This window comes from Gossypium arboreum, chromosome 4 (genome assembly GCF_025698485.1).
Source record: "Gossypium arboreum isolate Shixiya-1 chromosome 4, ASM2569848v2, whole genome shotgun sequence".
Lineage (NCBI taxonomy): Eukaryota > Viridiplantae > Streptophyta > Magnoliopsida > Malvales > Malvaceae > Gossypium > Gossypium arboreum.
This window is the reverse complement of record NC_069073.1, coordinates 110,093,956-110,109,188: the sequence shown is the minus strand read 5'-3', so window position 1 is coordinate 110,109,188 and position 15,233 is coordinate 110,093,956. Positions and strand designations below refer to the sequence as shown.

The 15,233-nt window shown below is 31.7% G+C and overlaps 1 protein-coding gene across 1 annotated transcript; it reads left to right on the top strand.

Annotated features, from left to right (window-relative positions):
- The first annotated feature begins 13,322 nt into the window (after positions 1-13,322).
- LOC108458658 (uncharacterized) lies at positions 13,323-15,010 on the top strand. The gene has a single exon (XM_017758063.2). It carries the CDS (start codon positions 13,462-13,464, stop codon positions 14,278-14,280), a length of 819 nt encoding a protein of 272 aa, XP_017613552.1. The 5' UTR covers positions 13,323-13,461; the 3' UTR covers positions 14,281-15,010.
- The last annotated feature ends 223 nt before the right edge of the window (positions 15,011-15,233 follow it).

Sequence of the window (15,233 nt, the reverse complement as noted above, 5' to 3'; positions counted from 1 at the left end):
AATATTTAGATGATGAGTATCAATTTTATCAATCCATTTACATTTGTTAAGTTTAAGGATCAAAATGAATTGAATTATTGAGTTCAATACTAAAATAAACAAAAATGCAAATACTAAAATATATTTACTTGACAAGTTCAGTAACTAAAATTATATTAACCTCTAAATTTTTTATTTTATTTAGTAGTGGTATTCTATTATTAAAGGAAGTTAAGATTAAATTGTGAAATTTGGACAATGAAATTTCTTATAAAAAAAAAGTAAAAACTTTTAGATTAAAAGATAATAACAAATAAAATGATTATAATCAAATTGTTTTTCTAAATATGGAGTGTAACATCGTCATTGTCGGACTTTGTTATTGAATTTCTTCTTTTTATATATAAAATAAACAGACTATCACCATATGTTCTTGACTCCCTATAGTATCCTGTATCAGACATTGAACCACCCAGAGGCGGTTGGCTAAAAATCACCATACTCGTATCAAGATTTCTACCTATCCTTGCAATACTGTCAGCACATCTGTTCACCTCACGTTTCACATGGCGCAAAGTTAACTTTCATTTCCTACTGCAGAGGTTTCGAAGCTGATGGATCTCAGCTAAGACATGGGAATCACCATTCCCCCTCTGTAACGTCTCCATCAACAATGTATTGTTTGATTCCACCTTGAAACCACTATCCCACTGGCCAGACATAACCACATGTAACTTGTTGAAGGCTTGATGTATTAATTTTACATTTTTTTCTTCACATTGGTATTTTTGAGAAAATGAGTAAAAAATATCATACAGAAACTGGACTCTGAGATTAAATTAAAATTTGAGTCATCAATGCTTGCCCCTAACCAGTTCTCAAAATCGTTTCTATTTCTTTATATTAAATAGATCGAGTAGAGGTCTAAAACAGCAGTGAAGTTCAAAGAATCAAATACATTCAAAATAAGAGATCTTTTTGAAGCTTTAGGATGCAAGATGCGAAATTTATTAGTGTTCGGCAGTGATCTCTTAGCATCAGCTTGATAAAAAGTACAATTTGATGCCCAGGAAAAGGTTTATTTCCAAAGGAATATCCGCATACAACAACAACAACAAAGTGATTGAAGGAATTGGAGGGTTCATTTTTGTATAGAAAGAGGGAAACATTCTTTCAAGAAAGTATGAAACTCTGATGAGCACAAGTTAGGGAAATTCCAGTAGTGGTCGGCATGATGAGATGTGTCAAAGTTGAAGGACGATACCTTTATCCCTTTCTTGCTCATCTCCTCGATACAACACTCAATTGACTTATAGGGAATGACCTTATCAGCTGTGCAATAAAGATATAGTTGCGGACAGTACGAATGGGCTCCCAAAGCTGCATCAACCACTGCTCTAAACTTTCTGCATTAGGAACCACAAGTTGTTTATAATGAGCACAAGATTTCATCGCATTCGAAGAGAGCAAATAGCATGGGTCATACTAAAGAGTGCATGCTTTACTTCCTTGTTACGAGAGAAAATGTTTACTAATAAAGGTGGTTAGCAACGAAATGGGATAGGAGCAAGGTGAATAGTGCACTTTGATTATATACTAACAACTATAGTAACCAATTACCTATTAATTTTCTCCAGCTACATAAGGAAGGCAGTGTATGCATGACATATTCATTGAATATTTGGTTAATCAGCTCATCCTCTTATCAATCGTCTTTCTACTATTCTATTTTCTCTGCTTCTCTGTTTTCTTTTCAATTCCCTTCTTCTTTTTCTCTCGGATTTCTCTCTTTTTTCCCTTTCTTCTCTGTTAGTTTCTACTTTTTTAGTTCGTTCCAAAACAAAGGTATCAGAGCTTCAGTCGATTCTCATGGTCGATGATGGGATTACTACCAAGCTTTAAAAGGATGTTAGCCAACTCCAACAAGAGATGGCTTAGTTGCATGCAGTTGTGTCTCTATTGGATACCAAATGGGAAGAATGCACGAAGGAGTTACGTGAGGATGTGTGCGGAGAAATTAAATTTGAACTGCAGAGTCTCTTTAAGCAATTCTTAGGTCACTTGACATTGAACCTTAGGGTGGCTAGTACATCTCAGGATCGAGGCAAAGGCACTTTGGGGAGCCCTCCACCTAGGTTCCCTCTACAAGAGCCCCATCTGTCATCTTTGGTTGAGGAAATGAGAAGTGTTGGCTCTCTTATTCATGGTGATCATATTGAGAAATGTGCACATATTGTAATAAATATGTAATTGTTTTCTTTATATTTAAATGATGAATAAATAAATAAATTTAATTTCACATTTTATTGTTATATCTTTTGTGTTTTTGTCTTTCATGTTTTGCATACATAGCAAAATTGTGACAAGCAAATATTAGATCATTGATTGTCTAAGTTCAAACTGATGATATATGGCATTGAAGAACATTTATATTGCGAGAAAGACAACTTACTTTAGTTGATAATCTAAACGAATCCGTAATCTTGTAAAAGAATCAAAGTGAGCATTGGGTTCAAATACTTAGAAGAATTATCATGCCGTCTACAATTCCAATTAGGGAGATTACTAGTCTTTGCTATAGGAGTAGTTGACTCCACAGGTAGAGACTGGACCTAAGTTGAATTAATTCTGAATCCGTTTGTGAATTAATTCACCTGTAACATTCACGGTGTGATTTACCTAAATCCTGAGTTAGTCACTAACCTTGCATATATAACTCATGTGCTTTGATATAAGTGGAGGCTTATGCCCTAAAGATGATCAAGCTCATAGGACGTATGTTGGATACATGACTTGTGTATGGCATGGTTTCATTAGCAATAATGGAATTCATAGCTCGATTAAAGAGTTAATAATATCCTCTCATTGACATTGTGTGGATTGGTAAATATAGAACGTGGCCAAGGGTTGCTTGTTCTCGAACAAGCAATTTATCATGATCATTTGTTGATAGTGATCATATTAATCATTAAGAAGACACAATGGTGATAATAAGATAAAATATGATTGTATTGAGTGAATAGATTTAACTTAAAGGAATCAAGGATATCATATGAAGGTAACACACACATGACAAAGTCATTAGACAAAGAATTGCTTCTGTAAAGAGTATAAAATAAAGAGTTTTTAATCATGATACTTCTTGTGGATTGACTCTCTAATTAAGTAAATTGCGAATTATCAGAACGATGCTTTTGGACATAATTGCAATTACTCGAGTATAATTGTAGAAAATTCTACGACTTTGTAAATAATTTAATTTAGTTGATTTATTTGATGTGAAATTAAATTAGGTAGTCATGAGAATTGTTCAATTAGAAATTTTGATTAAAGAATTTTCTTGAAAAATTAATTTAGAAAATCTTAGTTATTATTTGGAAATTTTAATTTTGATCGAATAAATTTAAATTAACAAATTTAAATTAATATGATATTTTTAAAAATTAATTTTTAAATCAGACAATTGACCCAATGGGTAATTGAATTTGAAAATTGGACCTAAGATCGAAAGTTGGGTCCGAGAACCCAAAATCGAGATCGAGACCCAAAAATTGATCGAACCAGGCCTGCTATGTGAAACCGGGTCGACGGTCCAACCAGTGGCAGGACCAGACTGGTCGAGCCGCCTTTGGCTCAAACTGAACCGGTAACAATCGAATCAGTTTGGGATGCCGTGAGGGTGTCGCACCTCCGTTGGCACTTCCAAACACGACAATGCTGACGGCGATGACGACATTCCAGTGACTGGAGAATGGTGCCAACGGCAGTGACAGTGACATTCCAATGGCCAACGGGTGGTCCTTTGGCGGTTGAGCAGTAGATGAATCACACTCCTATTAGGACTCTACCGGATAAATTGATTTTAGATTAACTATTCCAAAAATAATATTATTTTAATAGATTTAATGTTTAATTTAATTTAATACTTATCTTAATAGTATTTTATCAATTTAATATTAAAGTGATTATCTTAATGTTAAATTTAAGTTAATATTTATCTTGTAGATAAATATTTCATTAATTTAATAGAGTTGATATTAAATTAAATTTAATATTTATCTTGATAAGTATTATATTAATTTAATATTAAAGTGATTAAGTTTAATCATAATTGAATTATTTAAATTTTCTCCTATAAAGAGAGCTATAGGTCATTATTTTTCATACACTTGAATTTAAGAGAAAGTTGTAGGGGAAAAATTCTCTGAAATTAATTCAGAAAGTTTCTAAAGATATTTTATTATTTACAACATGACCAAAAGTTTAGAGAAATTGTAAAATTACCCCACAGGTAATTTTGGGAAAATTTTTCTAATTCGAAGCGAGCTCACACTCAGCAGACGTGAGCTTGAGAATAGTAGAAAAGACTATTCGATTGAAGCGTTCACCCTAAATGAATTGAAACGGTAAATTTCGATCAAGTTTTTATTACTTTAGATATCACAACCAAAAGTTCTTGTTTTTTGGAAAAAAAATTTTAAAACTTTGGTTTTTCTATGTTTTTCAAACCTGATTTTCCAACAGGATAGTGGGAAGGACCACCACGTAGCCATAGGTTAGATTGTTCCAAATTCAATGGCACTAATTACCGTGGTTAGTGGGCACAACTTGAGCAATTTTACGAGGCTGAAAGGATTACAAACCATCCCAAGTTTCGTACCATGATTCTCAACTTGGATGGTAAGGTTTTGGATTGGCACCACTTATTTTCTCAGAGACAAGTGGGATTCCATATGCTAACTTGGGAGGTCTACTCTCATTGTCTACAAGAAAGGTTTAGTTCCATTTGATTTTTGGATCCTATGGCTGAATTAGTTTCTTTGAAACAACTAGGATCAGTTGATCAGTTTCATGATGAGTTTGTCATTTTACTCAACCAACTTGAATTGTATGCACTTAGTATATTTACTAGCAATCTAAGATCTGAAATTGCGCAATATTTATCATTGTTCAAACCAAAAAATTTGGTGGAGGGTTACTTGGTAGCTAGATAGGTTGAGTTTATTTCGAGGAGTATGAGTAGGAATTAGTCTCTAACAAGGGCTAATGGGTAGCACAGAGTCCCTACCAAGGTACTTACACCTCTCCCACTGGATTGATTAACCAAACACATCCTATCGATGTACTCTCTCAGGCTGATTTGGAATACATGAGGAAAAAATGGGCTATGTTTTTGGTGTGGTGCTAAAAATAGTTTTGGTCACAAATGCACGAAATCACAGCTTCATCAATTGTTGTTGGAACCTCATACAAAAAGGGAAAATGAAGTTTTCAATACTATTCTAAAGACTTAGAGGACCTGCAACACTAGTGATCGCATTTCGATCCTTGAGGATAAGGATCTTTTTGGCAAAGGGATAACAGTTACAGGAGAAATTATTTACTAATAAAGGTGGTTAGCAGTGAAATGGGTTAGAAGTGAGGTGAAACGATGCACTTTGATTAGTGATGTGGTGCATTTTACACCAAATCTAAAACGATGAGTTTTGACAATTGTATACTAACAATTGTAGTAACTAATTAGCTATTAGTTTTCTTTTCAACTACATAAGGAAGGTAGTGTATGCATGGCATATTCATTGAATATTTAGTTAATCAACTCGTTTTCTTATTAATTCTCTTTCAGCTATTTTGTTTTTTTTTTTTTGTTTCTCTATTTTCTTCTCAATTCCCTTCTTCTTATTCCTTCTTATTCGCTCAGATTTCTCTCTTTTTTCCCTTTTTTCTCTGTCAGTTTGTCCATTTCCAGTTCGTTCCATAACATTCCTCTAATGAAATCCCAACAATTAAAGCCATTTTATTTGCCTCAGAAATGCAAGGAAAACATTGTGCTAATGGGAACAAAGGCGGTGCCACAACATCTACATGGTATAACATTGAATTAAAAATACAGTGCGTTCTTGTAATACTTCTTGATCGATTCCCTCTTTTTCTTGCCATGGTTCGACTAATTTAAAAAAAAAAAGAGTTCTTCTTCTTTTTCAAATATTAAAGGAAAATATTTTTCTCTTTTCCTTCCCATATGAAAATGGAAAAAAATTATATTAGTTTTTCTTTACATTGGGAAGCATCTTATTGGCTGAGGATGCCAAATTATTTTATTTAATAATTCCATGTTTAAGTATCAATTTAATAGTCTATTTTTAGTGGTATCGAAAACGATGGTTTCAAAACCTTATTTCTGATTTTCGAGTCCATAAATATTATTATTTAATATTTATGAGGTTAGTATTAAAGTTTATTAAAGTTTGGTCTCTTGAATTTTGTCAAATAGATAGTTAATTAAAGTATAAGGACTAAATTGTAAAATTGTAAAATTTTATCACATATATTTTAATTAATTGAATGACCAAATGAGTGAATATACCATTAAATAATAGCCAAACAAATAATTATGCTTAAGGCACTTAATTAAGTTTTAATTAAATAAATTAAATTAAATTAATTATTAATATAAGTACAAAATACAAAATATGATAAAACAAAACATTCCTCTTCTTCATCTTCTTCAATCGAAGAAAAAAGAAGAAAGTTAAGATTCAAAGCTTCAAACTTTTGGCTAAAGATTAGTAAGTTCAATTTATTTATTTTCTTGTAATTTTTATGTTTTTGAGGTCGTGGGAGCTTAATTTAGCTAGCCCATGTACCAATTTGCAAAACTGTTAAAGTTTCTAAAAGTTTCCATTGATGAGTTCTTTATGAAATTGGTGTTCAATGGTTAGATTTTAAGCTTCGAAGTGAAAAATGACTAGTTTGTAAGATTTAATTGCTAGTTTTTGAACATAGAGATTAAAGTGTATAAATTTCAAAATTTATGTAAAATTTCTATAATTATTGATAGTAGATAGTCTTAAAGGATATAATTGAGATCAATTTGAAATTGAAGCTCAAATTTGAAAGATAGTGCAAATTCGATTTTAGGGACTAAATTGAATAAAATATAAAATTTAGGGAATTCAAAAATAAAATTAAACTAATTCATACTTATAATAAGATTTTATAAAATGTTTGGAATTGATAAATTTAATTGAATAATTGTATAGATTAGAAATTGGACCAAATTGAAAATAATCGGGAAAAGACAAAATTGTTGATGTTAGAATTAAATGAACCGAATCCTTATTTAAATAAAATACAGTGGTAAAATAAAATAAAAGTAAAACCCATATAGAACTATACTTCTTTTATTTTATTTTAGAATAAGATTTTTAAACCTTATTAAACTCTATCTATTTTATATTGATTAGAATAAGGTGTTTCAATCTTACTAGAATGTGGTTTTACAAGCCTATAAATAGACATAATTTATTCCTCTTGTAATCATTCGTATTCGACATAGTGAATTTTCTTCTCCTCTGCCCGTGGTTTTTTTTCCCGAAGGGGTTTCCACGTAAAATCTATGTGTTCTTTATTGCATTTTATTTATTTTTATTTTTATTTTATTTTCACAGTTGAATAGTCATTGAAGTTCCAACTTAATTTGTAACGACCCGAAATTTACGGGTATCAAAAAATGCATTTTCGAGTCACCGTTTTCGTAAAATGAATTCATAAATATTTATTAAAAATATTTACGAAGTTAGTTGTATAGTTAATTAGGTTTTGGTTAGGTGAATTTGTCTAAATTAAGAGTAATTAGGTATAAGGACTAAATTGAATAAAATGGTGAAAGTTTAATTATAGATTAGAGAAAATTGAAGGGACTAAATAAGCAATTTAACCTTAATTATAAGTATAAGTGTATGATGATGGTAAAATACATGTGTAAAAATATTATACATATGTATATAATAATAATTAAGTAATACAAGTAATATGTATTATATTATATTATAATAAAACAAAACAAATAGAGAAAAGAATAGAAAAGAACAAAGCATTGGGACGAAACAGAGAGGAAAAAGAAGGAAAGAAAAGAAAAAAAGAAAAATTAGGGTTTCAAGTTCAAAAGTTTAATTGGTAAGTCAATTTAGCCCATTTCCTTATAATTTTCATGTTTTTAGAATCCTAGAACAAAATACTACTTGAATTATGTTGAAATTTTAGAGATTAGTGGATTTTTAGATATTGTTCATGTTGAATAAATTGAAGTATTATGGGTTAAAATTGATAGAATTTCAAGTTAGAATTGAGAAAATGATTGAATTGTTAAACAAATTATAAGTTTTGAAGTAATAGGGGTTAAATTGGGAAATTTCAAAATTTAGGGATTTATGGTGAAATTAGAGAGTTAAATTTAGTTTTAAGTGGTAATTGAATGAAAATAAGGAATAAAATTGTGAAGAAAATAAGGTTAGATTTGATTAAGGATTAAATTGGAATTTAGGCAAAAGTTGTGTATAAATTGAAATATTCAATGTTAAATTGTGTTGTATTGATGATTTTTAATTGTTTTAATTCCACAGCTAACGTTGAGCCAGAAATCTCAACTAAGAAAGGAAAAGACAAGTTTAACGAGGAGTAGTTTGAGAATTACGGCTTGTATTTCTATAATCCGAATTTAAAAATTGTTGTTGTATTTATTATTTAATATGTATGGTAAGTGGAATTGAGGTAAGTATTGGTATTGTGGTAATGAAATGAATTGAATTGAATTATGAGTATATGTGATTATTTGAATTGAAATGTATATTGGTTGGAATTGAAAAGTGATATGAAACCCTATTAACTGTATCGGGCTGAGTCAGATATAGTTGGCATGTCATAGGATTGGAAGTGTTCAGGGATACTTCGGCTACAAGTCGATAAGACACTGGGTGTCAAACTTTTACTTCGGATAAATTCGATGAGGTATTGGGTACCAACTTACTTCGGCATGGCCTATGAGACACTGGGTGTTAATCTATTACTTCGAATAATCCGACGAGGCACTAGGTGCCATACTAGCGTGTTTTGGTTAGATTCATGTATCCATCAAAGTCCGAATCCTGTTAATAGGGGTAAATAAATGAATTAGAAATATAAATGATATTAGATGATTTTGAACATGGATTGGATTAGGATATTGAATTGAGTTATGAAATTGAAATGTATGAACCAATGGGTTCATGGAATGGTTATTGATATAGTGAGATGATATGTGTATTTTATTGAGAAAAGTTATTTGAATAGCAATTATGAGATTGAAATAGTAAGAGATGAGAATTGAAAGTGTTATGAATGATGTGTTTATGAAATTGATTATTTGTTTGAATGATTTTTGTCATGTGTATTTAGATATATAAATAATATAAATTATTGCTTAATAAGTATTCGGATTATAGAAATACTGCTGAGTTTATACTCAGCATACGGTTTGTTTTCCATGCGCAGGTTAGGTTGAAGTCAAATTGTTGAATCAACACCCAAAGCCAATCTCGAACTCCTAGCGGTGAAGTATATTTCTTTTTGGTAATGGCATTTACCTAGGATATTATGTATGTTATTTTGGAAAGTATATGTAATAATGTTATAAGAGAATAAATGTTATATATAAATTAAAGAGTTATGTTGAGGTTGGTACAAAAATGAGAATGAAATAGGCAAAATTTGAGTTGAATTTGGTATGAAAATTTGAATTAGCTTGAATGGTGTTCTAATGGATTGTTTGGTTAATATATGTGAAATTCTTATGAATATACATTAGATAGGTTATTGGATTAATAGTTTTGACATGTTTTAGATGTATTTGAATGTGTTTTGGATTTGTTGAACTATTGATTTTTGAATTACTTGGTGCTCAAGATTTGCAAGTTTGGTGTACTTAATGTGTAAGGCTCATTTTGAGTCCACACGGCCTAGCACATGGGCGTGTGACTAGACCGTGTGAGACACACGGTTTATACACGGGCATATGGTTAGGCCGTGTGTCCCTTGCAACTTAAAATTTTCAAAACAGAATACTCAGGTATTACCTCATGGGCAGAGACACGGGCTTGTGTCTCAACCGTGTGAGGAACACGGCCTAGCACATGGGTATGTGCCTTGGCCGTGTGAAAACTACATTTAATTTTTGAGATATAAATTAAACATGCGGCCTGGCACACAGGCTTGTGACTTGGCCGTGTGAGGTAAGTCAGGGAGTTACATGGGGTAAGACACGGCCTGAAGCACGGGCATGTCATGGGGCCACACGGGCGTGGCCCTTGACCACACGGGCTTGCATGCCCTGCACTTAAGAAATATTTTGAAATTTTGTGAAAAATTCTCAAAGAACCATAATTAATTCTGATTTTTTTTAATATGTATTTAAGGTCTCGAGTACCTATAAAAGGGACAATATGATTAATTTATGAAATGTACACTAATTGAATTGTTTAATATTGTAATCATTCTGAAAGGTCCATTAATGCTCTGTAACCCTGTTCTAGCGATAGATAAGGGTTAGGGGGTGTTACATAATTGTTGATTTTTCTTCAGGTAAGTTCATATGGCATTATTGTATTAAAATTGTTATATATTTTAATTATTAATTTTTTATAGCAATTTGAATTGTTTGCAATTTGATATAAAATGTGAGATATGGACTAAATCGTAAAGAAATAATAAATTAACAATAAATTGAATATGATGAATTGCAATATGAGATATTTAATGAATTTATATTTGATTATGACTGACCAATCGTATTGGTATAAATTTGATTGATTATTGAGATAGATGATTAAATTGAATACAATTGAAAATAATATAACTAGGTGAAATTGTGAAATTTTCTTGGAATTGAGATAAATCATGATACGCTATCTTTGAAATGATATTTTCATTGATGAAATGATGATATTGAGATTGATAGAATGAGAATCAAACAAATAATGAAATTGGATTATTGGTTAACCTATTAACTGTTCGGGTAGAGTCGAATATAGTTGGCATGTCATAGGATAGACAGAGTACTGGTTACTTCGACTACGTGTCGATGAGTACTGGGTACAACTTTTACTTTGGTTATACCGATGAGCACTGAGTGTAAACTATTTACTTCGGAATTGTCCGTTGAAGCATTGAGTGCCAAATTGGTGTTTTGGTTGAATCCATGTATTCATTCAAATTCGAGTTAGGTTCATAGAGATATAAAATGTAAAGTTAATCATGGTATATCAATTGATTTGATGTTGTGAAATAATGCTTAAAAGAAGAGTTATAATATATGAATTGTGATAGTATACGAAAGATTATGCAAACAAGATATACAAGTCCAGATGACTGATATGAGAACAAGACAAATCAATTGATTTGATTTGGAAAATGATATAAATATGATATTTAATTGATTAAGTGTTGATTGATTTTGTGAACGGCATTGTAATGTTGATTATAAGTGAACTGGAATGTTATATGTTTGAATTACTATGTGATACAATTATAAATTCAACTTACCTTGTTGATATGTGATACTATTTTCGATATTTTCATACTGGACTTTAGATATCGTGATACCACCTCGATATATTTTAAAAATTTTCAATTTAGTCAGTTTATTCCTGGGATGATAAAGAGTTTTTGTAAGTTCGATCAAGGCTCAGATTTAGTTGTATATCATAATGCAAATGCGTTTATACATGATTGTATGATTGTATGTTTGTATGTTATATTTACGGTGTATTTGACTGTAGTTGCTCCGACAACGGATATGGCATCCTATAACTCGGACTCAACAGTCGGGTCAGGCGAGAGGTGTTACAATCAGAATAATCCAAAACAAAATATCAAAGTGGACTTATTAAGTTTAAGGGTTGAAAATTACATTAACCTTAAAAACTCATTTTAGAGTGGAAATTGTGTGAGTTAGTGCTAGATAAAAAATCAAAAAATTGAAAAATATTAGAACTACGGTGTTTGAAAGGTTTTTGAAATAGGCCTAATATATTATTTGATATTCCAGTTTGACATTTTTTTCTAATGTAGTACCTGTGTTATTTTTTGGTCTAATATGATACCTATATTTGACAAAACTTATATATTTTGATACCCAAAGGTAGCAATGTTAGCTTTTTAGTGTTTAATTGGAGTTTTTGAGTTGATTTGGTGAAAGTTGATTTCTAATATTATTAGATTTGAATTTTAATGATTTCAAAAAAATAATTTTAGTGTTAATTGTGAATTTGTTTAATTTTACGTTTAATTTGTCAAATATAGTCCGATGAATGTGATTTAATTCCGATTTTAGAGTTGATTTGATAAAAGTTAATTGTTGAAATTATTAGCTAATTATAAAATTTTTATCAAATTAACTCTAAAATTCATATTAAACACTAAAAATAATATAAATACCATATTAAAAAAATCAAACTTAAGTATCAAATTATGCATTAAACCTTTAACGTAAAAATAATAAATTACTCTACACAAATTCTATTTTTATTTAATTTACAATTACATTATCTAGATGATGTAAAAATAAATATTTTATATTAAAAGAAAAACCAACCAAGTCTTAATAACAAATTAAAAAAATTAAGTCGAGTCATTAACTCAAAAGAACTATGAGCGGAAAGAAATTTCTTAGAAGGCGTCCCCATCAGCAGCAGCAGCAGCGACCAAAGTCGGTGATTGTGAATACGCGCTACCAAGGTCAACACCTCCATCCTCTGCTCCAAAATCAAAAGTCCACAACTTCGGCTGCCCAAACACTGCTTACCCTATTTATTTATTCCTCTTACTCTCCAATCATGGCGCGTACTCAAAGCACGGCTGATCCTTTTCGTCTTAATGCTTCTACATTCTGTACGCCACTTAATTGCGCGTAGGTCTAGTGCTTTTCTCGTTTTCTAATGTGAACCCGACGACCAAACCTAGCTTTAGTCTTTGGGTGTACAGATTATAGACCGACCTTTCTACCTGGCATATGAATCAAATTACAAAACTATTTAGGGTTAATACCACAAGACATACCCAAAATATACTCTAAATTCTAAATTAATCCTCAAGTTTCAAATTATTGTACTTCCATTACCTTCTTTGTCAATTAAATGTTAAATCTAGTCCAAATTTCACATAGAATATATTTAAAACACATGATAAAATTTTAAGGACATGGCTATCACATTAGATCATTTAGATTTAATATATGATAAAATGAAAGAAAAAGAAATCTCTCTTAAATTTTAAGGACACATTCAATTCTTTTTTAATATATCAAATCAAAAATGTTAAATCCGAGCTAGTATTAATGTTCAAGTTGAAGGTTAACTAGATGGAAATATCTTACTATATGATATTTGATATTTTGATAATTCAATTAAAATGTTTTGAAGTTAAAGGATCAATTTTAAACTTAGACTATAAATTGAGGATGTTTGGAGCAATTAATCCAAGTTTAAAAAACTCATTTGTACGAGTCAAAATCGAAGCCCGTCGTCCCCCTTGTTTTTGCTGACTATATTTTGAGCCATTATTCATCATTATCATAATCATCATCTCACAATCACGGAAGCAAATTTGTGATTCTCACTAACTTCACTACATTTCAGCTATTCATTATTTTTTTGGTGCTGGTAAGCCATGAGGAACACAAAAAGTTCAAGTTCTGGGTGTTTCTCCGCCGTTTTCCGCCGGCTTTTTTGTTCGGGGACTCCTGAAACACATCCATCAGTCCCCATTATAGAGTTAAACGCCGTTGATATCATGGCTAAGGCTCAAGTCCAAGCATCTGAAAGTGGTCCTGGGATAGTGGCTAGGCTAATGGGGCTGGACACATTGCCAGACAACAACTGGGTTTGTAGAGGCAAAACTCCAAGTTCAGTTCCTCGGAGCAAGTCAGCCAATTTCATGGATTATATGCTGGATTTTGATTTAACAAAAGCCACTCATCGTCGAGTGAAAACGTCGACGTCGTTTCAGGAGCTACCGCAAAGTCCGCAGCTGTTGCAGCACAATCAAGAAACAATGTCTGAGCCAAGGAAATGGAAATCCCAAAGAGTAAATGGATCAAGTGGTAAGAATGTTAAGCAAAATGTGAATGTAAGAGAGAAAGTATGTTCCAAGAAGAAAAACAAGAAGATATCTAAGCTTAAAAACGAGCCAAGGAGAGTTTCTAGTAAACAATCTTTGAAGTCCAGTGGCTGCATTGGTGTAAATTCAAAGGCAAAAACTCCATTGGAGGAAGTATCTGTTAAGACGAAGAAAAAAAATCAATCTGCAGTCAGGAAAGTTGAGTATACTGACAGTAACTCGGAGGGCTCAAGTTCAAGTTTAAGCCCAGTTTCTGTCCTCTATGTCAATGATTTTGAGTCGACGAAAAACGAGGAGACTGCGTATTTCATGGAGTTGGTGGATAGACCTAGCAAAATGACAGATGAAGATATAAAATTCTCAAATTAGATAACGAAGAAACTTTTCACGTTTGAAGACTTTGAAGAAATCCGTGTGAAGCTTGAGGAGCAAATACTTGATTTAATGTTGCACCAAGTAGCTGATGAACTTGGGGGATTCCACACATGGAATGTTTGAAAACAAAAACCAACTTGGTGGGTACTTTGTGCAAAATCCAGAGTTTTTATCCTTCAAATCTACAGGTAAACCTTGAAAAATAAAATTCGAAGGAGTTGACCGAATTTGATTACTGGTGCGGTTGCCTCTGCTAGCAAATTGCAGCATGGAGTTAGTGTCAAGTAAGCAAAGGATATATGGGAATGATATTTTACATGTTCAGAAATTGTAAACTATAGTTTTAAGCGGGGGGGAATGCCCCTTATTTATAGTTTTATATTTCAGCTTTAGGCAGAGAATGGATATTTTCCACCCTTCCTTGAATGTGACATGAATACATCTTCATTGACCATTATAGTTTTTGGTATGACTGAAATCGGAACTAAGAGAATGATCGAAAAAATATTGCTTCTGTGTACTAAGAAAATGGTGTCAAAATCTAGCTCTACATTAGCTATATAACACCTCTGTCTGTCTGATCCAAAACCCCCTAAATCTTTAGGTTTTACCCTTATTTTTCCTCACTGCATCGATGAAATTAGTCATCACTTGTTGCTCATCGAGTGGTGGTATTGAGGCAAAGTGCTGCTGCACAGCATTGATAATTTTTACCCTTGATGAACCAGGCCGGATTCCCTTGATTTTGAAGTACCTTATATATCTTCTCAAAGTATTAGTTTCTAGTTTTGCGAAGTTCACCTGAGTAGTATGTCTTTCTGTACGAACTCCACGATTTTTCCCATGCTCAGATTTGACATCATTCATTTTGAATTCACTCATTTTCATTATCAAGTCTTGACCATTGTCTTCTGCATCTCCCTCAGCGAGTTTTTGCATAGTAACAT

Bases quoted from the DNA above. Each gene is read 5' to 3' on its own strand.
- LOC108458658 (XM_017758063.2), top strand. From the start codon at position 13,462: ATGAGGAACACAAAAAGTTCAAGTTCTGGGTGTTTCTCCGCCGTTTTC.